Genomic DNA, 23121 nt, shown 5'->3' with positions numbered 1-23121 from the left:
GGGGAGGTCCTTGGGGAAGGAGGGAGGGAGGGAGGGAAGAGGGTGATGCAGAAGTTGGCAGGTGAACCGCTGACCCTGGAATAGCAGAAAGGGGGGGCAGCCAGGGAAGAGCGGGGTGGGGGGGTCTGGCCATCCCCGGACTCAAGGGAAAGGTCCGTTCAGTGCTGGGCTCCCACCAAACGCAGGGGCGAGGGAGCTCTGGGGGCGCCGCAGCCAGCCCCTCCTCTGCTTCATATGTTCCTGAGGATCTGTGTGTGTGAGCGTGGGGGGCCGGGGGAGGGACACACAGGCATTTCAGACAGCAGGGGAGCCACATGCTCCTGGGAAAGGAGGCTGGGGTGGGGGTGGGTAACAAAAAAACCGGGCGCAGCAAGAGGCAAGTGCCTCCAGAGGGACAGGAAGCCGGGCCAGGGCTCCTGCTGTGGTGGCTTCTTTGCGGCCCCTCCCTCTCCCCCCCCCGCCCCGCCCCCTGCCTCCTGCAGCGGGCGGCTGGCAGGGACGAGCGCACCGTAGCGGGCCGCCCAGTCGCGACACGGCTGGAGGTAGTGGCAGAGAGCAGCCCCCAGCCCAGACTCTCTTGGCACCCCCCCAAGACCCAGTGAGTGGGTGGACTGGCTCTGTCGACCCCACAGAGCTCGGCCGAGACCACGGCTGTTCACCTGGACTTCAAAGGCCAGGCCCCGGGCTCTTCCGGCTCTGGCGGGGAGGCCTGAGGCGCTCCCCTCCCCGGGCGGTGCGCAGCCCTCGGCAGAGGTAGCGCTAGGATCTGCGTCTCTGGCCCTCAGGCTGGGGGCTGCTGCGGCCCCAGGGAACTCCGGGGAGCAGTCCTCTGCGGGTGCTGGGAGACCGGGAGGTGGCGGGGGGGGGGGGGGAAAGGGGGGCGCGGGCAGGACCACTGGGAGCAACCGGCTCCTCCGCTGGCGGACTGGCCCTCACAGGTCCCTCCGGGGCCTGCATGTCCACCGCTGAGTGCAGGTGGGCTGACAGCTGGCCTGGAGCCAGCCGGCCGCAGACAGGGCCGGGGATGGGGGGCTGCACGCTCAGACTCCTCAGATCCCGGGGGGCCACCCTCCCCCAGGCCAAGGGGGCTCTGCTGGCCTCTCCGTGGGCTGCCAGGGGAGGGGCTCTGGGACGGGGAGGAGGGAGGCCAAGGGCCTGTGCTCGCAGCCCGGAAGGGGAAGGCAGAGGAGAGGCCTGCCACTGGTTGTCCTGGTGCTCCAGGGGCTGCTGGCTCTCGGGACGAGGGAGGAGGCCTGTGGCTGGGAGACCCCTGACCTCTTCTCGGGATTGCCACCGGGGAGCTGAACCTTCCGCTTGTGGCCAACAGGGGCCACGTCCAGGCCGGAGAATTCCGCAGAACCAGAGCGTGTTGGGAGGCACTGGTGTACAGGGCTCTTGGACCCTGGCGTCCCTGAGGGGTCTGCAATGACATCCGTTGAGCCCCCCAGCTCCCGGCAGCTTGCTACTGGTCCTGGCACGTGGCCAGCCCCCACGGGTTCGGCGGGTGGCTTCACGCTGCCCTCCGAGCTGGCTCGCTCTGGGGCGCCTGGGGCCGGGGGCTCGTCTTCCTGTCTCATCCAGGGACACGCGGCCCGGGGCCGGGAGGGCTGGCCGGGAGGCAGAGTCTCAGGCCACAGAGGGTCACCATCTGAAGACGGGGAGCCCGGCTGCCTAGGGGGACAGACACCGCCAGTGGGCCTCAGGGCTCAACTCCAGAGCAGGCGGCAAGTTGGGGTCTTTCCGGGCCGGGGCTGGGGGCACGCGGGGGTGCGGCCCGCAGGCGCTACCCTGGGTTTGCTGTGCTAAAGCGAGCGGCCCACTCTGGGGCTCGGCGGAAGGCCCGTCCTCGGGCTGCCCCTGCAGCGGCGGCCAGGGCTGGCTGCGCCCCTCTCGGCTCTGTGGCCTGTGGTCAGGGCTGGCCGGAGGAACAGGTTAGAGGCTGTTCCATTTAATAACTTTGCAGCGGAGGCTGTGCCCTTTGGAGGCCGGAGAATGCAGCACCAAGCCTGGCTCTCCAAACAGCCCAGGGAGCTGAGGACTGGGCTCGAGAGGGGAAGCCACAGCTCCGTGGTGGGCAGCAGGGGAAGCTGGGCTCAGAGGAACCTGGGATTCCAGAGCACCTCCTGCAGTCCTCTCTGGGGGTAACTTCTAGAAAGGCAGAGAGATCTTGCTCTTTACCTGACTGAGAGGTACCCAGGAACCCCCCTCTCTACTTCCAGAAGGCCACACGGGCACACCACCAGGGACATGCCAGGAGCAGCAACTGCTCAACTGTGCTCCCCACCCCCACAAACCATGGAAGCAGCCGCGTGCCGGTGGGGGCCGTCCCCGTCAGCTGGAGCCACAAATGGAGGGCTCCCAACCCCCACCAAACCCCGAGAGAACCAGGACAGAAGCTGGTGGGAAAGAGAAAAGCGCCACAGTCTGGTCCCCGCTGTCACCAGCCTGAGGGCCCCTTCCCATCTAGAGCCGGGGACAGCAGGAGAGCGAGGATGGGCAGGGCGCTCACCTGGGGAGGCCGGCCCGGGAGGGGGCGTCGGCAAAGCTGTGGCCGAGCTGGGCAATGACCCGATCGACTTCTGCGTACGGGTGGGCTTCTAGGGCGAAGCCCCGGTGCCGGGTGCTCTGGAGATGCTGCCCGGGGTGAGAGGGGCACAGGGCATTAGACAAGAGCAGGGGGCGATGCAAACGGGGTGGAGGCCGGGGGGCAAGGGTGCCGTCAGAGCAGCCCGGGAGAAGCTGCTCGGCAGGGAGGGCTCACCGCGTGGAGCTCCTCAAAGTCCTCCTGGCAGCACTCACAGAAGCCCTTCCTCCTCCTGGGCAGGGTGCGGGCGGCCGATCGCAGGCTTGGCTCGCGGTCCTTGGGTTCTCTGGGGAAAGCGCGGGGTAGGGGTGGGGGAAGCGATCAGGACTGGGCCCTCAGGGGGCGGACCAAGACAGCTGGGCAGGCACGCACAGGCCTGCCCCCACTTGGGTGGCAGGAGAGGCAACAAGGAAGGTGAGAGCTCCCGGCGGGCACCCCGTCCCGTCCCTGCCCCCAGAGGGCAAAGCACAGGTGAGGCCGGGTGCCGGCGCCAGCAGGAACGCCTCCCAGGACAGTTGCACATCGAGCTCACACCCAAACCCACGTCCCTCTGCCCTGCACGAGGCAAGGGGCAAGGCCTCAGTGGCAGCGAGGGGCCTCTGCTGCTCCCGCCCTCCCCTCCCGAGGGTCGCCTTCCCCAGGCTCAGGCAGTCTCCTCCCTCTCGCCGGCTTGCCCCCTGCACAGCTGCCACCTTCACCAAGGACTCGCCAGTCTCCTTCTCGAACCTGACTTCTCGTCTTAATTTCAGGCCCGTATTTTTAGTGGCTGCTTGGCTGGCTGAGCAAACTCAACAAAGTCCAAAATAGTCCCCTTTCAGGACTTTTCTGAGCATGATGCAAAATCCAGAAAACAGAAAAAAGCTGATAAATTCAACTACATGCAATCTCAAAGAATGTATGCGTGGCAGAAAATGTAAACAACAGACAAATCACAGACGGGGGTGGGGGGTATTTATAACTAATAACACAGAGGGCTCATTCCCAAATATGTGGAGGGTTCCACAAATCAATAAGAAAAGCAAACAGTGGGGCGCCTGGGTGGCTCAGTCATTAAGCGTCTGCCTTCGGCTCAGGTCATGATCCCAGGGTCCTAGGATCGAGCCCCACATTGGGCTCCCTGCTCTGCGGGAAGCCTGCTTCTCCCTCTCCCACTCCCCCTGCTTGTGTTCCCTCTCTCGCTGTGTCTCTCTCTGTCAAATAAATAAATAAAATCTTAAAAAAAAAAAAAAAAAGAAAAGCAAACAGTGACCGAAAAGAAAAATGGACGATGGACATAAAGAAGGTTCACACAGAAAGAAATTCAAATGATCAAACATGCGAATGTACTTAACCTCATTCATAATGAGAAAAAATGACAATGCAAATCACACCAAGAGACAGTTTTTAACCTAGCAGGCTGGCAGAGGTCGGCATGTGGGACAGCCCAGGTTGCGGGGGGGGGGGGGCAGCCGGGCGGGGGCCAGGGTGCATGAGTGCACACGGGCATCACCCCCACGAGAAGCAATTTGGCCATGTTTATCAACATCATAAATGCAGGAACCCTTTGACCCAGCACCTCCACTTTTAGGAATTTATTCCACAAATTTACACAGTGAGACTATTCACTGCAGCATTATTTATAACAGCAAAAGCCTGGAAACAATCTAAGTACCCATCAAGAAGAGACTAGTTAAAGAAAATACAGTAAGACCATATGATGGGGGCGCCTGGGTGGCTCAGTCGTTAAGCGTCTGCCTTCCACTCAGGTCATGATCCCAGGGTCCTGGGATCGAGCCCCACATCGGGCTCCTTGCTCTGCAGGAAGCCTGCTTCTCCCTCTCCCACTCCCCCTGCCTGTGTTTCCTCTCTCACTGTGTCTCTTTGTCAAATAAATAAAATCTTAAAAACAAAACAACAACAAAAAAACCCCACCATATGATAGAAGACCCTGAATCCATAAAAGGGAATGAGGATGCTTTCTAGGGACTAACAGGAAATTAATCTAGAATACATTAAGTGGAAAAGGCTAGGTCCAGCTCAGCCAATGTTATCCTACTCTTTACAGAAGAGGAGTGAAGGATACATGATGTACTTCTGTCCACACACACAAACTATCTCTGGACAGACCCACAATCTGGAGATTGGTGGGTAGGTGTGGAATATAGACTTTCACTTTATTTTTTAAAAAAAGATTTGATTTATTCATTTAAGACCAAGACAGAGAGAGAGAGAGAGCATGAGCAGGGGAAGCAGCAGAGGGAGAGGGAGAAGCAGACTCCCTGCTGAGCCAGGAGCCCTATGCGGGGCTTGATCCCAGGACCCAGAGATCGTGGCCTGAGCCAAGGCAGATGCTTAACCGTCTGAGCCACCCAGGTACCCCCAGACTTTTCACTTTAAACCCTCTGTGACTCTTGGGACACCTGAGTGGCTCAGTGGGTCGAGCGTCTGCCTTCGGCTCAGGTCATGATCCCAGGGCGCTGGGATCGAGTCCCGCATCGGGCTCCTTGCTCGGCGGGGAGCCTGCTTCTCCCTCTGCCTGCCGCTCCCCCTGCTTGTGCTCTCTGACAAACAAATAAATAAAAATCTAAAAAAACCCCTCTGTAACTCTCTAATTTGGAACCAAAATATAATAATTTCTAAATGAAACAAATTAAACATTTCCTCTCCGCGCCCCCCAACCAATCCTGCCCCCCGAGCCTGGGCCACTCTTTCCCTATATTCCTCCCATGCAGACACCAACGCCTCGCCACCTCTCCCTCACCACCTCTGCTCCTCTGTAAGTGGCAGCCATCCCAGGCCTGGCACCGCCTACTGGTACCCCTTGCACCTCCTGGAAAGGGATGCAGGGCACCGGGCTGTCACTTCGGCTTACTCGTGGTCTCTGTCCACTGAGGGGACCCACAGGCCCTCCTTGGCCCTGGGAACTCTCATGCGGGGAGTCTGCCTGTCCTGGTCTCCTGGTCTGTGGACAAACCCTGTGACGCAGAGGTTAGAAGAAGGTCCAAGAAGGCATCTGTCCGTCTCCCGAACCACATCCCTTCTGCACTCCACTCGGGGAAGGTTCAAATTCTCACCCACAGAAAGGAGGAACAACCCTACAAGCCCACATGCCTACAAGCTACTCTGGGCCACACAACGTGGCAGGTCCCTGGATTCCCTGCCCCCTAAGTTATTCCTGATGTTTAGCCCCAGAGGCCTCCAACTCTGACGTGCATAAAGGTCACCTGGGGAGCCACTCACAAGAATGCAGTTTTGGGGGTTCCATCATCAGAGACTGTGGTTCTGTAGGTGTGGAGTCTGAGAACCTGCATTTTTAATGGGAGCCGAGGGCCCTGTGATGAAGATGGAGTGTAGATCTGAGTTTCAGAAACCAGCCTATTGCCCTCTGGACACAAGTCAAATTCCTTAGTAGGGATGGAGAACACCAAGTAAAACGGATGAAGACTCCTAGTATCTCTCTTCTCTGGGCGAAGTTCCCAGAACAGACTTTGCCTCAGGAGCGAACACATGGCCATTCCCAAATGGGACCAGCAGGCTCCCTGGGGGAAGGGCCCTGCCTGCTGCTGGCCCTTGGTACTCAGACCAGCAACACCCACCTGGTATGATGCGAGCTGCCCGGGGTCATCGCGGCCTCAAAGGGACTTGCATCTTTGGGTCCCAGAAAAGAAACTTCAGGAAAGGACTTAAATTGATGGTGGAAGGGACGAAACTTCCTGAAACACAGAGAACTTCCATTTTGAATACCGTGGGGGGCAGGGAGAGGGGAAGGGGGGCCCGCCCAACCCCCCAGAATCCCAGTCCTGATAAAGTGGCCTCTCCCCCACACAACTCCTCAGTTCTAAAACCAAACCTTCCCCAGCCTTCCTTGTGAGACTGATAACGCTCCCCCTGGCTACTCATCAAGCCCATTTACCCTCCCTGCCTCATCTGAGCAAAGTGGAATATGTGGTATTAGCCCATTTGACAGAAGAGGAAACGAAGCCCAAAATGTTCTGTGACTTGCCCAAGAGCTCACGACTGGTAAGTGGTCGAGACCAGGCAACAAGCCAAATCTCCCGACTCCTGATCCATCTTTCCACTTTGCTTCCTGACCCTGACCACCTCTGAGGACTCTAGCCTGGCAGACCTAAATGGAGGAATGTTTAGATGAGAACAGTGACTTTCCTATTCCGCGAAGAGGAACGTCTTTGCTCTGGGCTGCTCCTCGGTACCACCCGAGGGGAGGTATTCTGAATGGAAGAGAGAAGCACAGTGAAGGTTCTGGGTAGTCAGACCTATACTGAATGGTTCTGGTGGCTTGCCTCAAGTTGCTCATATTCAAGAGACTTCCAGAGCCAGGGGTGGTGACCTGGGGACCCCGAGCAAAGCCTGATGCGGTAGCTGGGAGGCACGCCGTGTTTGGCAGGAGCAGCCTGTGCTCAAGAGGGGAGTGAGGGCCACGGGCCTCTGGGGGCGGGCAAGGTGAGCCCTGTGGCCTCGGGGTGGATTAATACATGCGTCTCCTTGGGCCCTTAAGGAGAGGGAGGTGCCCTTCACGGCCCCGGTACCCCACTTTCTTCCTCTTCAATGTTCTGTTTCTGCCCAGAAGGCTGCAGAGTTGAGGTCGGTGAGGTTATGGGGCTTCAAGAGAGCTCGTAAACAGAAGCATAAGAAAGCTCGTCTCCACTCTTGCCTATGCTGCCAGGGGCGCCCCAACACGTGTACGCCCCCCCATAAGTGACGTGTGCCAGCCACATGCAGTGCGACACTGGGGCGCTGGCATGTGTACGAGCCATGACCACTGTGTTTAACTGGTAGTGAAGGGGTGGGGTGGAGGACGTGCACCCCCTCACCCCACTGGAACTGGAGAACAGAGTACCTCATTATCTCCCTGCGTCCCCTCCACTCATTTCTGGGCCACCAAAGCCAAGTCTCTCCTGTGTTCAGGCACCAAGAAGGAAACCTAGGTCCACCTGGAGGACAGGCAGGCACGCCAGGCTTCCGGCATTGGGCCTTTCAGCTGCCCTGCCTGAGGCTAAAGGACCCAGAAAGCTCTGGTCCCAGGAGTCTCTGCTGGGTTCACATGGGCTTCTTCTTTAAAAACAAAACAAAACAAAGCCCAAACCCCAAACCAACTTTTAATTTTGAGGTCACTATAGATTCACAGTTTTTGAACTAGTACTTATTGAAGAGTCAGTGATAACCAAGGTGACTAACAGCTCATAGGTTATCACCCATGTGCCCCTCCTGCTCTAGAAAGAAGGGGCCCTACTGGGGGACAGACAGGGCAGAGCGGGGAGGACACCAGGCAGGACAGGCAGGACACGTGGATTCTGGCCTTGGGCTGAGCTTCATGGGCAACATGGCTGTATACAAGTCCCTTAATTTCTCTGACCTCAGTTTCCCCACTAGGAAAAGGATGGGCTCTCCTCATGCCAGTCTTTCCCAGGCCCTCACGAGATAACAGGTGTCAGCAAAGGGTTTTGCACAGCCAAACAGAAAGGCTTCCAGTAGGGGCGCCTGGGTGGCTCAGATGGTTAAGCGTCTGCCTTCGGCTCAGGTCATGATCCCAGGGTCCTGGGATCGAGCCCCCCGTCGGGCTCCCTGCTCGGCGGGGAGCCTGCTTCTCCCTCTGCCTCTCTCTCTCTCTCTCTGACTTTCATGAATAAATAAATAAAACATTAAAAAAAAAAAAAAAAAAGAAAGGCTTCCAGTACAAGATGGTTTGACAAGGGACTCGCCAACACCAGCCCGAGCACCCTGGCTTCAGCCAAGATGACGGTTACTAGCGCCGTCCGGGGCCAGCACGGATTCGGTAGTGAGGGTCAGTGTGTGTTTGGCACAGGCTGCTGCTGCCAAAGGGAGCATAAACTCTATTTAGTGATCAGGAAGCTTCCATAAAGGACGTGCCCTGTCTCCAGAAGGCATCTTTAGGAGGCGGTAATAGGTGGTATAACCATTTTTCTGTGCTTGATGCCAGCCATCTTCTGCTTCCCTGTTGATTGACTCCCAGGGTAGAGGAGGAAAAAATGTGGTTTTCTAACCTAGGCAAAGGAGGAGCAATGAGCCTGGGTGGGACACGGGAGCTCCTAAAAGCAGAGCATTAAAAGGAGGTAATGCACACTCAGGGTCACTAACCTCTGACTCACGACCAAGAGGAGGGCCAACTGTGCAATGTCACCTTCAGAGGCTCCTCCTGGTCTGTGGGAGACTTCTCCATGACAGAGGGAGAGAGCGGCTTCTGGGGAAGACGAAGGTGGAGGGCTGAGGGGCTCCATGACCCCCACATCAGCTTGGGGCCCCTGAGTGCCTGTCCTCCGTGCAGGCCTGGTGGGGCTGAGGGGAGAGAGAGGGGCCCCCCCACCACTCACCTGCTCTCATCTTCGATTTTGAGGAACGGTGCCTTCAGCCTGGCCACTGGAAAGGAAACGCGCACACATGAGCCATCTGTCGGCTCCAGTGCAGGGCCCGTACCACACGCACAGGAAACGCTCAGAGAGGCGAGGCTCTGCCAAGGTCTAAGAGCCACGCGGAACCAGAGCCCACGCCACCCTGAAGTGCGCCTTTCCGTTTGGCTGAGGTCAGGCACCCACCCCCATCTCCTCTGGCCTCTACCCAGGGTGCGAGAGGGAGGTCCCCTACTGGGGAGAGGCCGCAGGGTGCCATCCACCCCAGAGCAGGGCACAGGACCCTGCCGTGTGTGGGTTCTGGAGGCCGTCAGCCGAGGGTTAGAAACCTGCCCACAGGGCAGAACTCAGCCCCAGCTCGTTTCCGCTAAATGCCTTCGGTCCTTCCCTGACCTTCCCTCCTGCTGTCTCAGAATCCCGAGGGGTCTGAGAACACTCCCAGGAGGAACACTTCAGGAGAATCCTGGGCTTTTTGTGGGAAAGCAGGGAGGAAGAGAGCTGAAGAGTGTTTATGGATCATAGCAGGAGGGCAGTTAAAAAAAAAATACCAAAGGTGAAATCTGGATCCTGGATAACAGGGCAAAGGGCTGCTGGGAAGACGAACTTGCTCAGTTAATCAAGAAATTCATCCACTATGAGCTAGTTATTCACACAGTTTACAAGATCTCTTAGGTATTAAGAACCATTTCTACTTCCCACAGAAGGCCTGTCAGAAGGGCAGCCAAAGGGGAGAGGGGTGGAAGGATGGGTTAGTCTGGTGATGGGTATTAAAGAGGGCATGTTCTGGGCGCCTGGGTGGCTCAGTTGGTTAAGCGACTGCCTTCGGCTCAGGTCATGATCCTGGAGTCCCGGGATCGAGTCCCGCATCGGGCTCCCTGCTGAGCAGGGAGTCTGCTTCTCCCTCTGACCCTCCCCGCTCTCGTGCTCTCTATCTCATTCTCTCTCTCTCAAATAAATAAATAAAATCTTAAAAAAAAAAAAAAAAGAGGGCATGTTCTGCATGGAGCACTGGGTGTTATGCACAAACAATGAATCACGGAACACTACATCAAAAACTAATGATGTAATTAAGGTATGGTGATTAACATAACAATAAAATTTTTTTTTTTAAAAAAAGGGAGCATAAACTCTATTTAGTGATCAGGAAGCTTCCATAAAGGACGTGCCCTGTCTCCAGAAGGCATCTTTAGGAGGCGGTAATAGGTGGTATAACCATTTTTCTGTGCTTGATGCCAGCCAGCTTCTGCTTCCCTGTTGATTGACTCCCAGGGTAGAGGAGGAAAAAATGTGGTTTTCTAACCTAGGCTAGTTTTCTTGGCAGTATACTCTGAACTTTTAAGGTAATAGGAAATAAAAACACAAATACTGGATGCTTTGAAAAAAAAAAAAAAAAAAAGAAGGGCAGCCAAGGCAGGCTGGGAGCCCCGGGTGGCCCCAGCAGCCCCTGGACACCCCCCCCAACCACCCCGCCCCCCCCAGGGCTGGCGCCCCCCCCCTCAGACCCGCTCACGGCTCCGCCAGCGCCCAAGCAAAAAGCAGCCTCGCTCCTCGCAAGGCATCAGCCCCCATTAATTACTTTTTGGGGGCGATTTCTTGTCTTTCTAATTAACTGAGACAGTGATTAAAATCAATTCCCCCACAGATTTCCTTGAATTTTGAACACGAGAGGTGCCAAGTGACTTTTCTTAGCTCCTGCTTGTGCACGAATAAATGCCACTTAAAGAGCATCTTTGGGAGAAACATCCAGGGGGAGAAACTCTCTTGCGGTCCAAGAGGGGCCGGGAGCCGGGCTGTCAATCTACCGGTTTGTCAATTTCAGGGAGTCTGGCATTTGGGAGAGTGGTAGGCAGCTGTCACACTGCCCACCCCAAACCGCTCCTGAATCAGAGGAAAAGGAAGGCAAACTTCACTCAGTGCCCAGGAAGTGGCAGCGGCCGCATGAGCTCTTGGCACGAAGGAAAAGCTCCGGCCGGGCAGCTCTGGGCTTGCTCACCGATACCCTCCTCCCGCCCTCTCGTCTCCAAAGCTCAGGCCCTGCAAACACAACAGGGCAACACAACCTGGACTCACTTCCTGCCGAAGAAAAGCGAGCAGATGCTGCCACAGAGGGAGCCGTGGGGAAGCGTTTAGGAGGGAGGGACTGCAATTAGATGAGCAGAGCTACGACACTGACCTTTTCGCGTTCTTGACTCTGCTGGACACGTTCCCTAAATGGAAAGGGAAAATAGGTTAAGGATTCGAGGAAGCTAGAGGGTCGAGGAAGCGGGCCTGGGGAGGCGAGTCACTGTGAGTCTGCCCCACTTCGCTTCCTGCGGTCGGCTGGGCCCTGAGCAAGGGCAGACCTGACACAATGGCTCCCTCTGCCTCCCCAGGGACGCGATGGGTGGCGAGCCCTGTGTGCGCATCTCAGTGGCAGCTGACTTTGTGGAGGGAACGCAGGGCACAGCGAAGAGCAAGAGCTCCAGGGCCCCCGGGCCTGGGTGCAGGCTGGCGCTGTGCCGCCTGGACTGTGAGCGGCACCCACCCGCCTCGCCGACGTAGCCACGATGTACAGACAAATGCAAAGGGAGGAGCTAATAGACCTGACGCACAGCAGGTGCCCAGACACCTTGCATTTTCTAGGCACTGCTGCCGTTCCAGGTCAGCTTACAGGACAAGCGTGAAGAGCACGCCTCTCGCTTTCCTGTGCCCTGTGTTGTGTATTTGGACCCCGTTGGTCAAAACCAATGTTTAGGTCAAGGTCAAACAAAGCTAGTATTACAAACTAAATGGAAAAAAATAAGAAATCAGGTAGAGTTCGGGGAGGGGGTGGCAGAGATCCAGTGGGTCCATGACTATGTGTACCCCTGGGCCCACAGAGGTTCTGGATTCTCCTCCAGGCCACACCTCCAGGGCCAACATGACCCAAAGCAGCTTTCCCTATCTCCTTGCATATCAGCAGACTGCACCCAGAACTCACTCTGGAAGACCCCTAAGTACCTATAAAATAGATTATTAAGTGAACAAAGCAAAGTAAAAATACCGTGCATTTGCGTAAAAGGGAGGAACTTCTGACCCATCTGCTCATATATGCATGGACCCTGGGAGGATACCTGAGAAACCGTTCATACTGCTTATCTCAGGGAGGGAGCTTGGTTGCTGGGGAAGAGAAGAAGTTGCAGGGGAGAGAGACTTTCATTGTACAGCCTTTTGAATGGTGAATAATGCAAATCTAGTTAACAGCAGCAGCAGAAACCCAAAGACTCCCAGACCAGAGGGTGCGGAGCAAGGGGGCGCTGAGGCAGGGGGCTCCATGTGGTAGAGTGGTTCGCTCCCATGGTTGGTCCTGCTCCTGGGTGCCAGGCCCTCAGTGGACCTGGAAGGCTTAATCCTTCCTTAGATTCAGGCTGGGTGGATACCGTGGCTTGAAAAATCAGCCTGGGCTCTCTTGATGTATGGTACACACAGTTCTAACTCCAGCAAAGGAAGGAAAAGCCAAATAAGAATTTGGAAGGTGACAGCTCTTTTAAACCGCAACATCCCCTGCCCCCACCGATGCAATCTGCAGGCTCATTCCTGGGCCAAGAGCTGGCCCCAGAACGGCAGCCTGGCCAGCAGGCTGTGAACACTGCTGTTTTATCTAGGCCAGGACTACCCACAGGCAGTCCACGGCCCAGGCCACGGTGCATGCCTCAGTGGACCATGGGAGATTTGCAGGTAGCACAGGAGGAGAGGACAGGGCAATGAGAGGCTGTGGACACAAGGGCCGTGCTGATGACGGAGAGGCTGCACTCCTCGTACTTTCTCCAGGATGGCCAATTAGACATGGCTCGCCTGGGTCGGGGATTTACCGAAGCTGTCACAGACTTCACCACTGCAGACTGTCCATTTCCCTTCAGTTCAGCAGGACGACCTACCTCTGGCTTCTTCTTTGGCCCTTGTTTCTTCACACACAGAGTATCAAGAGACAGCTGCTGCACGTGCATCAGCATTTCTGTGGAGGAAACAGAGGGCTGTGGCCAAAGGCTCCCACTCCTCCTCTCCACAGCACGGCCCCTTCTTGGGGCTGGGGGCTCAACTTCTCACGGACCTGGCCCACTGGATCACACCAGCCTTGCCTGCCACCTTCTGGCTATGTGTCACCTCTGCACCTGCTGATAATAAAGAAAGGGCTGGGTCCTCTATCCTTGGAGAAGTACGTAAGCTGGCTTCACGCTATTCTGTGGCACTGAGTACAACTCTCAAACAGCAGCTGCCTTACGGCTCTCAAGGGCTTTATGGTACCACTGAAGAGCTGCTCCCGAGGGGGGACACCAGCCATGTGATTTACTCAGACGCAGCCTTAGATGCAAGGCCCAGCAGGAGCTTCCCTAATACACAGGAAGGCAGGAAATTAGACCACGTCAGAAATGGCTGATTTTCCAGTGACGACGGGAGCCTCCCACATCCCAGGCCAGGACCTTCCTGAGCGCAGTTCTCAAATGCCCTCACAGATCTCAGGCTGGATCTGGATCAGCCCCCTACACTGTTATTAGGAGAAAACCCTAGACTCAGAGTGGAGCTGGGTATGAGGGCCAGTCACTGCCGCCAATTCAGGACAGCTCTTCTAATGTAAATTTATGACAACCTGCAAATAGGTGGTTACAGTGTGAGACAACCCTACATAAAAGAAAGAACATGAAAAAAAAATTTTTTTAAAGATTTTATTTTTGGGGCACCTGGCTGGCTTGGTCAGTGGAGCATGCGACTCTTGATCTTGGAGTTGTAAGTTCAAGCCCCACACTGGGTACAGAGATTTCTTAAAATAAAATCTTTTATTATTTTTTATTTTATTTTATTTTTTTAAAGATTTTATTTATTTATTTGAGAGAGAGAGAGAGAGAGCATGAGAAGGGGGAATGGCAGAGGGAGAGGGAGAAGCAGGCTCCCTGTTGAGCAGGGAGCCCGACGAGGGGCTCGATCCCAGGACCCTGAGATCATGACCTGAGCCGAAGGCAGACGCCTAACTGACTGAGCCACCCAGGCGCCCCTATTTTTATTTACTTTTTTTAAAGATTTTATTTAGGGGGTGCCCACAAATACAGGAATCCACCTGGGTGGATTCCTGTATTTGTGAAACAGGATCACACCACCAGCTGGAGAGCTGTAGCTCAGGCAAACAAAGCAAACAAAACAGCATCTCCCAGCACCCGCGCCCTGCTATCACCACTGCTGGTCCACGCCCCCCACCTTTGTGGGTCAACACAGCGAGTGAGCGCATTTGGTTTTCAGCTAGCTTACACTGGCTGACGTCCCTCGAAGAGCGGATGCTCCCAGTCAGTCGCCAAGTCCCCCCCACAGAAGCCCTGGGCAGAAACGGTACCGTCCACGTGCAGGATCCTCACTCCCCAGGCGCGGGCACTGGTCAGGAGACTGCTTCTCCCGCCACCTCCCCTGCTGCCACTCTCCTGGAAAAATGACGCAGTCAGGCAGGAGTGAGAGACCCCCCCAAAGCCTGACTGGCTCCGGGTCACCCCACGAAGGGACATCGTGGGAGAGTCTACCCCTGTTCTCGCCGGAGGGGCAGACCGCTGCTTCAGCCACTTGTGACCTGGAAGCAACAGAGGCTTCTCAGAGGGCCGTCCGTCAGGAGGGCCTCTGTGAGCCACGCGCTCAGCACACAGCAAGGGCCCGAGAGACAGCAGCGACAGTCGCTGTCCTCAAGCAGGAAGCCGTGCCCGCCTCAGGCTGTCCCTGCCCCGCCGCCGCAGGGCAGCAGCACCACCTTCCCCCGCCGCAGCCGCTTCTCCGTGTCACTTTACCTGCTTCTCTCACAAGATCACCCTAACTCCTCCTCCCACTACTTAACTTTAATGGCTCTGGATCTCGCAAAAGGGGTAAACAGCTACTTATAAAAGATGTGCGAAGTCTGGCTTATGTGCAGTGCAGACACGTCCCCCGGCATCCCTCCAAGGTGCTCTTGCTAGCTCTGGAGATGGAAGGATCGGGAAGTCAAATCCAGGCTCTACCACTGTCGCCCTGGGGGAACTCTGGACAAATTGCTTCACTTCTCTGAGCTCTACTTCCTCATTCGTAAGAAGGAAATAAGGACGATCCATGTCACAGTTGTGCATTTTGTGGCAGAACTGCAGAAGACCCTCGGGAGAAAGGTTACGTGCCAGAGGCGCCCGCCTCCCTCGGCTCACCTGGTTTCTGATGGCCTTCTGCAGTAGCTCCTTGCCTCTGCTCCTGGGCACCTGCCAGGAAGAGAAGAACCCTGAGGTGCGCTCTGCGGCCCCCCTGTGCACCGGAGTTCCACGCAGGCGCCGGTGAGGTCTTGGAGTCCTGCCTCTCGGAAAGCTGGGAGCAGTGACAGCTGAGGAGCAGCAGAGTGAGAGCCTAGAGAACTTTTTGGAGGAAAGGTAAAGCCACACACAATTCCGGGTCGCCCACAGGTAGCTGCAGCTTGGACCTGGGTGGAGAAGGGCGTTCTGCATTTACCCAAGGTCAAAGTGTCACCAGTGTTCTAAGACCTCTCTCTAAGAGTCTCCGCACCCCCAGCAGAGAAGCCTGCGCCAATTTCAACAAGTCCTCCCTGGTTTACAGAGGACCTTCCTATTGTTTTTGAACCTCTGACACGGAAGTCCTATAAAAAGCGAAACATATCACAGAAGGATAGCATGGGGATAACGAGTTGCTGAGGTTTTTAGATCCAGAGCTATGATAAAATAGTTGCAGTCCCTGAATTCAAATGAGAGATTAAATTAAACCAGATGAAACTAAAGCTGCAGACTGCCCATAAGGGCTCACCGAGGCTTCCTTCCTTTGTTCAGAGAACACACCTTTCCTACCCAATGAGGTTCTTACCGAGTCTGCAGGCTTCTGTGAAGGCCTGGTGTGGCCGCCCTTCGGATGGGCCATGGACAGTGTCTGTCCTCTGACCTCGCTGGGGCTGGGGCAGCCTCTGGGGCTTGTCCCACTGCTCTCTGCTTTCGCCTCTCTGCGGCTGGACACGATGTAACTTACTTCTTTGCTCAGAAAACCCTCAATTACCTGAAACCAGATCACAGAGGTGGCTGAAAACCAAAATGCAGATGTAGAATCATCAATTTTGAGAGGTTGGGGAAGGAAATCTTGGCTGCTAGAAGTTTCAGAATCAATGTCTTTAAATAGACCAAATGCAGTTCTGTACCGAGCCCCTAAGAAGACATCATCCTGAAACATAATAGGGTTTATATATATATATTATACAGGTTTTTGTCTCCAGAACTGCTGCTCCTGACCCAGCATCAGAAGGCCACAGGCTTTGTTATTTGACCAGTTTGAGTCTGCACAGAGCAAGAGCTCCCTGACGGCGCCCGACAGGATTAGGGGTAGCTTAGTTAGGGGCGCCTGGGTGGCTCAGTCGGTTAAGCTCAGGTCATGATCCCAGGGTCCTAGGATCAAGTCTCACGTCAGGCTCCCTGCTCAGCTGGGAGCCTGCTTCTACCTCTCCCGCTCCGCCTGCTTGTACCCTCTCTCTCTTGTTCACTCTTTCCCTTAAATATAAAATAAAATAAAATAAAATAAAATAAAATAAATAAAATAAAATAAAATAAAAAGAGGGCACCTGGGTGGCTCAGTCGGTCAAGTGTCTGCCTTTGGCTCAGGTCATGATCCCAGGGTCCTGGGATCAAGTCCCGCATTGGGCTCCTTGCTCAGCGGGGAGTCTGCTTCTCTCTCTACCCCTCCTCCCTGCTCCTGATCTCTCACATACATAAATAAAATCTTTGAAAAAAATTAAAAAGAGGATGCCTGGATGGCTCAGTCGTTAAACATCTGCCTTCGGCTCAGGTCATGATCCCAGGGTCCTGGCATCGAGCCCCACATGGGGCTCCTTGCTCAGCGGGAAGCCTGCTTCTCCCTCTCCCACTCCCCTTCTCCCACTCCCCCCTCTCCCACTCCCCCTGCTTGTGTTCCCTCTCTCGCTGTGTCTCTCTCTGTCAAATAAATAAATAAAATCTTTTAAAAAAATTAAATTTTTTTTTAAAATTAGAAAGAGTAGCTTAGTTAGGCCATGGCTTTCCTGTGAAGACACACTGGGGCATTCAGACACTGCACCTGTGATCTTGACCACACTCCAAAAGGAGCAAAAATATGAATCAAGAAAGGGTCTGGCCACTACTCAGCTGCACAGGTATCTGCTCATCCTATCTGTAAGCTCCTCACAGGCACTGAGAGGGTCTGACTCATCTTTGTATCCCAAGGGCCCAATGTGGTGCCTGAGAAACAAGGATATTTAAGTCATGTGTGTGGGGAGTAGAAAAGAGGGACATAAACAGGGGCGAGGTGGTGGATGCTTCATGACCCACTCTGTAGGGAAAAAGCCCTGCTTTGTAGCATGTGCCGATTTCTGGGGGGTAAACACTCCCACCGAGGCTGATTTCAAGCTACCGACATGATGTACTGAATGTGGAACTAGAAGGAGATGCTGACAGTTGGCTCCACCTCCAGCGCACCACTAAAAATAAGGCTGGACGACGGCCCTCTCGAAAGGGTGACTGGATGGGAAACGTGGCACTGAACTTAAGAAAACAACAACAACAACAACAACAAATGTTGAGTTCCTCAAAAAGCTAAACAGGATCTACCACACCACCTGGCAATTCTGCTTCTAGGTATGCACCCCCAAGGAACTGGAAACAGGGACTTGACCAGATGCTTGTACACCCAAGTTCGGTGCAGCATTATTTGTAACAGCCAAAAAGCGGAAATAACCCAGGCGACCGACAGATGAATGGGTGAGCAAAATGTGATATATACATTCAGTGAAATATTGTTCAGCCAGGACATGAAGTTCTGGACACAGGCTACAACATGGATGAGCCTGGGAAAGAGTATGCTGAGATAAGCCAGACACAAAAGGACGATTATTCGAGATTCCACTGATAGGAGGCCTCTTGAATAGGCAAGTTCAGAGAGACAGAATGTAGCTGTGAGTGGCAGGGGCTGCAGAAAAGGTAAGTGGGAAGTTCTTGCTTACTGGTTGCAGAGGGTCTGTGTGGGGTGATAAAAACTGGGGAAATGGTGGTGAAGGTCGCCCAGGCACGTGCATGTAATTCATGCTGAGAACCGTACACTTGCCAATGATTAAAATGGCCCATTTTATGCTATATACATTTTACCACAATTAAAAAGAACCTTTAAAGGTATGGCTTGAGTGAGTGTATCTACCTTCTGTAACATGGCAAAAACAGACGTTAGAGGGTGGGAGGAGGGCAAGGATTTTCCTGTAGAAACGCAGTCGATGCTTTCACGGCTGCACAGCACTCCCACCCCAGTATGCCTACTGCCGTCAGGAGGCAGAGCCCACTTTTTCATCGCCTTGAATCGGACTCCTTTCGAACAATACAATGTAGAGAAAGACGCTGTAGAGCCTAAGCCTCAAGAGGCCTTGTAGCTTCTCCTTTCACCTTGGAAAGCTACATGAGATCGCCATGTAAACAGGCTGGTTCAGCTTCCCGTATCTACATATGATATTATACATTCCCACAACATACGTAAGAAACTTCTCAAACGACACATGAGAAGCCATATAGAGGCAGCCAGCACCAACTATCAGATGTGTAAGCGAGGCCAGCTTTGGTCCTTCCAGCCCAGCTGACCCTCCATCCAAATGCAGCTGCAGGAGTGAGTCCCGACGACACGAGCAGAGAAACCGCCCAGCCAATCCACAGTGTCGTGAGAAATAAAAACTCTTTCCATCATGTCCATGGCTATTAAGGAAACCAGTTTTGTTTTCTTTTGTTTAAGATTTTATTTATTTATTTGAGAGAGAGAGTGAGAGAGCGCTTTCACGCAAGCAGGTGGTGGGAGGACAGGGGCAGAGGGAGAGAGAGAGAATCTTAAGCAGGCTCCATGCCCAGCATGGAACACAACACAAGGCTTGACCTCACGACCCTGAAATCATGATCTGAGCCGAAATCAAGAGTTGGATGTTCAGGGCGCCTGGGTGGCTCAGTCGTTTAAGTGTCCAACTCTTGATTTAGGCTCAGGTCATGATCTCAGTTGTGAGATCAAGCCCCGTGTTGGGTTCCCCACTCAGCTGGGAGTCAGCTTCTCTCCCTCTCCTTCCGCCCCTCCCCTGGCTCACGCTCATGCACTGCTCTCTTTCTCTCTAAAATAAATGAATCTTTAAAAAAAGAGAGAGAGAGTTGGATGCTCAACCAACTAAGCCACCCAGGCGCCTCAATAACTTGTTTTATGCTCCAGTTCTAGGGTGGTTTTTTACACAGTAAAGGCTAAATGATAGAACAGACTAAAAGTTCAAAAGGTAATTTGGGGCCAGTTTGGCTGTATAATCGTCATTTGGTACATTCTCCACTGCTGAGTTTCCATATCCCTGAGCTTCTGTTCCTTTGACAATCCTCTGCATTCCAAGCTTATTCAAGTCATTTCCCCAGCTGCCCGCCTCTTTGGGGCCAAGCACCATCATCCTATTCTCTAAACACTGCTTACTAAGAGTACTACAGGACACACATGCCTTAAAAATATTTTAAAGGACTCAAACACGGCAAATGCTTTTTACCCAAAGTTTTTTCTACCAGTGTTATTTAAAAGAGCTAAAATTTAGAAATAATCTCAATGTCCATAGGGTAACAATTCAGTAAACTAATAATCCGCTCAAAAATATTATATTCTCATTACAAATAATGTAAATGAGGGACAATAAAGATAGGACAGTGCTAATGCTTTAAGGTTGTGGGCAAAAAGCTGCTAATCAAACATGTATTCATGATCATAGCTACACAGAAAATGAGCATAAAAAATAAAGGAATGGGGGGCACCTGGGTGGCTCAGTCGTTAAGCGTCTGCCTTCGGCTCAGGTCATGATCCCAGGGTCCTGGGATCGAGCCCCGCATCGGGCTCCCTGCTCGGCGGGAAGCCTGCTTCTCCCTCTCCCACTCCCCCTGCTTGTGTTCCCTCTCTCGCTGTGTCTCTCTCTGTCAAATAAATAAAATCTTTAAAAAAAAAATAAATAAATAAAGGAATGGGGCACCTGGATAGCTCTGTTGGTTCAGCGTCTGACTCTTGATTTCAGCTCAGGTCATGATCTCAGGGTTGGGAGATAGAGCCCGGTGTGGGGCTCTGCGCTGGGCATGGAGTCTGCTTAAGATTCTCTCTCTCCCTCACCCTCTCCTCCCACCCCACTCTAAAAAAGAAAAAAAATAAAAAAATAAAAATAAAATTTTAAAAAGGGAAAAAGAATAGAGACAGAAGTAGATGAATGTTTACCCAGGTTGGGGGTGTTGACGAAAAATTGGGAGTGACGGACAATGGGTAGGGCTTCTTTTTTGGGGTGATGAAAATGTTCTAAAATTGACTGTGTATTCACATAGCTTACATATCTCTGTGAATACACTAAAAGCCACTAAAAAAAACCCATTTTATTTATTTGAGAGAGAAAAAGAGAGAGCACAAAGGGAGAAGGATAGGGACAAGCAGACTCCCCGCTGAGTGGGAGCCTGATGTGGGGCTGGATCTCAGGACCCCGAGATCATGACCAAGCTGAAGGCAGCTGCTTAACCGACTGAGCCACCCAGGTACCTCTCACTAAAAACCATTGAGTTGTACACTTTAAATGGGTGAACTGTATGGTATACGAATTACATCTCAGTAAAGCTGTGAAAGAAAGAGAGAGAGAAAAGAGTCCAGAAGAAAATACATCAAAATGATGGTTTTCACTTGGAGCAGTTCCATGTTCTGCAAAATTTCTACAATGAACAGATAATATTTTTTCTAACTGGGAAATAAATTTAACTTTATTTTACTTTTAAATTTTTATTTATTTATTTGAGAGAGAGTGAGAGCAAGAGAGATCACAGAGGGAGAGGGAGAAGCGGACTCGCCGCTGAGCAGGGAGCCCTATGTGGGGCTCGATCCCAGGACCCTGATATCACAACCCGAGCCAAAGGCAGACGCTCAACCAACTGAGCCACCCAGGCGTCCCTAACTTTATTTTAAAAAAGGGTGGCTTTGGTAAATGTAGCCGTCCCACTGAAAATACTTGGAAGTCACAGACAGAATCTCTCTCCAGCTCCTGCCCTATAACCCACAAAGGCACATGACATCACGGGTCAGATGCAGGTTACATACCCCACCCAGCTGCTGGATGGCCCTCGTCAAAAACTGGAGACTTTTGCCGGCAGGCAGATCCAGATAAAAGGACTTTCCAGAGAAGGGCTGCTTCCCAGCGTCTGGTGAGCTCTTCCGGCATTTTTCCAGACAACTGGAAACTCCCAGCTGAGTCCCTAGAAAAGAAGGAGAAAAGGTACAAAGTGAGAAGCATGGGCTAAGAGAGTCCCGCGTACAAAGTGAGAAGCATGGGCTAAGAGAGTCCCGCGAGCCAAGCGATGCTCATCGACAGCCTCGGCATGGTGTGCCCCAGGTAGGCCCCGGGCACGTAAAGATGAATCTGAGACTAGCGTTCCCGCCCTCGTGAAGCTCAGATGTGGAGAAACCAGAACCCTCGTACGTGGATGGTGGGAATGTAAAATGGTGCAGCCACTTGCGAAAACAGTTCGGCAGTTTCTCAAAATGCTAAACATTAAGTTAACACATGACCCTGCAATTCCACTCCTAGGCATGTACCCTGAAGAAATGAAAGCGTATGTTCAGATAAAAACTTATACAAGAAGGTTCATAGCAACATGGTTCATTTAGCCAATAGGAAATAATTCACATGTAAATAAAACGGTAAGTGGAAATGTGGTGTATCCATTCAATGTAATTTTATTGGGCAATAAAAAAAATTGAGCCACTGACACCGGCCCCAACTAGGATGCTGAACCTCAAACACATGCTCAATTAGAAAAGCCGGATACAAAAGACCACATATGACTGCATTATTTTATTTTATTTTTTTAAAAGATGTTATTTATTTATTTGACAGAGAGAGACACAGTGAGAGAGGGAACACAAGCAGGGGGAGTGGGAGAGGGAGAAGCAGGCCTCCCGTGGAGCAGGGAGCCCGACGTAGGACTCGATCCCAGGACCCTGGGATCATGACCTGAGCCGAAGGCAGATGCTTAATGACTGAGCCACCCAGGAGCCCCTATTTTTATAAATCTTCTAAAACTCTTTGATTCCACGAGTTCCTGCATCGCTGCTATCTATTGCCCTGTCAGACTCTCAGTTGGACCTGCTCAGTTAAACCCTGCTTGCCCTGGTAAGATGGTGTTTTTCTTTTTCTTTGTTCCAGATCACTTATTGTCTTTCCTCATGGTATTTTCAGCTTCATATTCTTGTTTATTCCTTCAGGGTGAACCTCTGGACTCCCCATTAGACTGGGAACTATTTAGGGAAGAGATTTTGACTTACGTATCAGTATCATTCCCATAAAACCAGAGCCTGCTCTCCCGTCCTCAGCCAGCGCCTGACCTTCAGGCACTTAACTTCTGGCCCCCTAAACCTCCCTCTTCCTGAAAGTCCTAGGTACAGAGCCAGAAAATACTGGAAAGTCAGCTTGGCATTTCACAGAGAAGACTTCTGTTGTGAGTCCCTGCCTCTGCTTCTTACTAGCTGTGTAACCCTGGGCAAGTCACAATCTCTCTTAGTGTCTCCAAATCTCTATCTCTTCACTTCTGAAATAGTGATAACAATTAGTACCCATCCCCCTTGCACAGTCCATACGGAGTAAATCAAATACTGCAAATTGTGTCAGGTAATGATATTGGGGGGGATACTCAAATACTTAACCTGCACCAACCACTCTGTATGGAGACTGGCCAGAATTATCTGATTTAGCCATAGGAGGAATACCCGCTGACTGTCAGCCCGGGGCATTATTCCTTTTTTTTTTTTTTTTTTTTTTAATTTTTTTTTTTTTTGAGAGGGAGAGCACAAGCAGAGGGAGAGAGAGGGAGAAGTAGGTTCCCTGCTGAGCAAGGAGCCCGATGTGGGACTCGATCCCAGGACCCTGGGATCATGACCTGGGCCGTAGGCAGCCGCTTAACCGACTGAGCCACCCAGGCGTCCCCCGGGGCATTATTCTAACTGTAGCCATTCTGGATCCCTCCCCAATGCCAACTTCTCCAGAAGGCTTGCTTTTCTTTTCTTTCTTTTTTTATTGAAGTATAAATAACATACATTGTTACTAGTTCCAGGTGTACAACCTAATTCCATACTTTTATAGAGAGCTCTCTCAGAATTAGTCCTTTAGACTTTTAAACAAGA

At 52.9% G+C, this 23121-nt stretch overlaps 1 protein-coding gene across 1 annotated transcript in view; it reads right to left on the bottom strand.

Annotated features, from left to right (window-relative positions):
* The window catches only part of DBF4B (DBF4 zinc finger B), a 39040-nt gene extending 16761 nt beyond the window's left edge, over positions 1-22279 (bottom strand). Inside the window, exons 1-12 of the mRNA XM_021681735.1 lie at positions 22267-22279; positions 21043-21197; positions 15775-15960; positions 15114-15164; positions 14291-14375; positions 12846-12922; positions 11123-11156; positions 8914-8959; positions 6160-6276; positions 2762-2870; positions 2510-2634; positions 1276-1671 (exon numbers count right to left, since the gene is read on the bottom strand). Of these exons, the coding sequence (XP_021537410.1) occupies positions 1276-1671; positions 2510-2634; positions 2762-2870; positions 6160-6276; positions 8914-8959; positions 11123-11156; positions 12846-12922; positions 14291-14375; positions 15114-15164; positions 15775-15960; positions 21043-21197; positions 22267-22279 (1394 nt within the window). The remainder of the gene's footprint in view (positions 1-1275; positions 1672-2509; positions 2635-2761; positions 2871-6159; positions 6277-8913; positions 8960-11122; positions 11157-12845; positions 12923-14290; positions 14376-15113; positions 15165-15774; positions 15961-21042; positions 21198-22266) is intronic.
* Between the last annotated feature and the right edge of the window lie 842 nt (positions 22280-23121).

Source organism: Neomonachus schauinslandi, chromosome 15, assembly GCF_002201575.2.
Source record: "Neomonachus schauinslandi chromosome 15, ASM220157v2, whole genome shotgun sequence".
Taxonomy (NCBI): Eukaryota; Metazoa; Chordata; class Mammalia; order Carnivora; family Phocidae; genus Neomonachus; species Neomonachus schauinslandi.
Note: the sequence above shows the minus strand (reverse complement) of the source record. Positions and strands in the feature narration are given on the sequence as shown.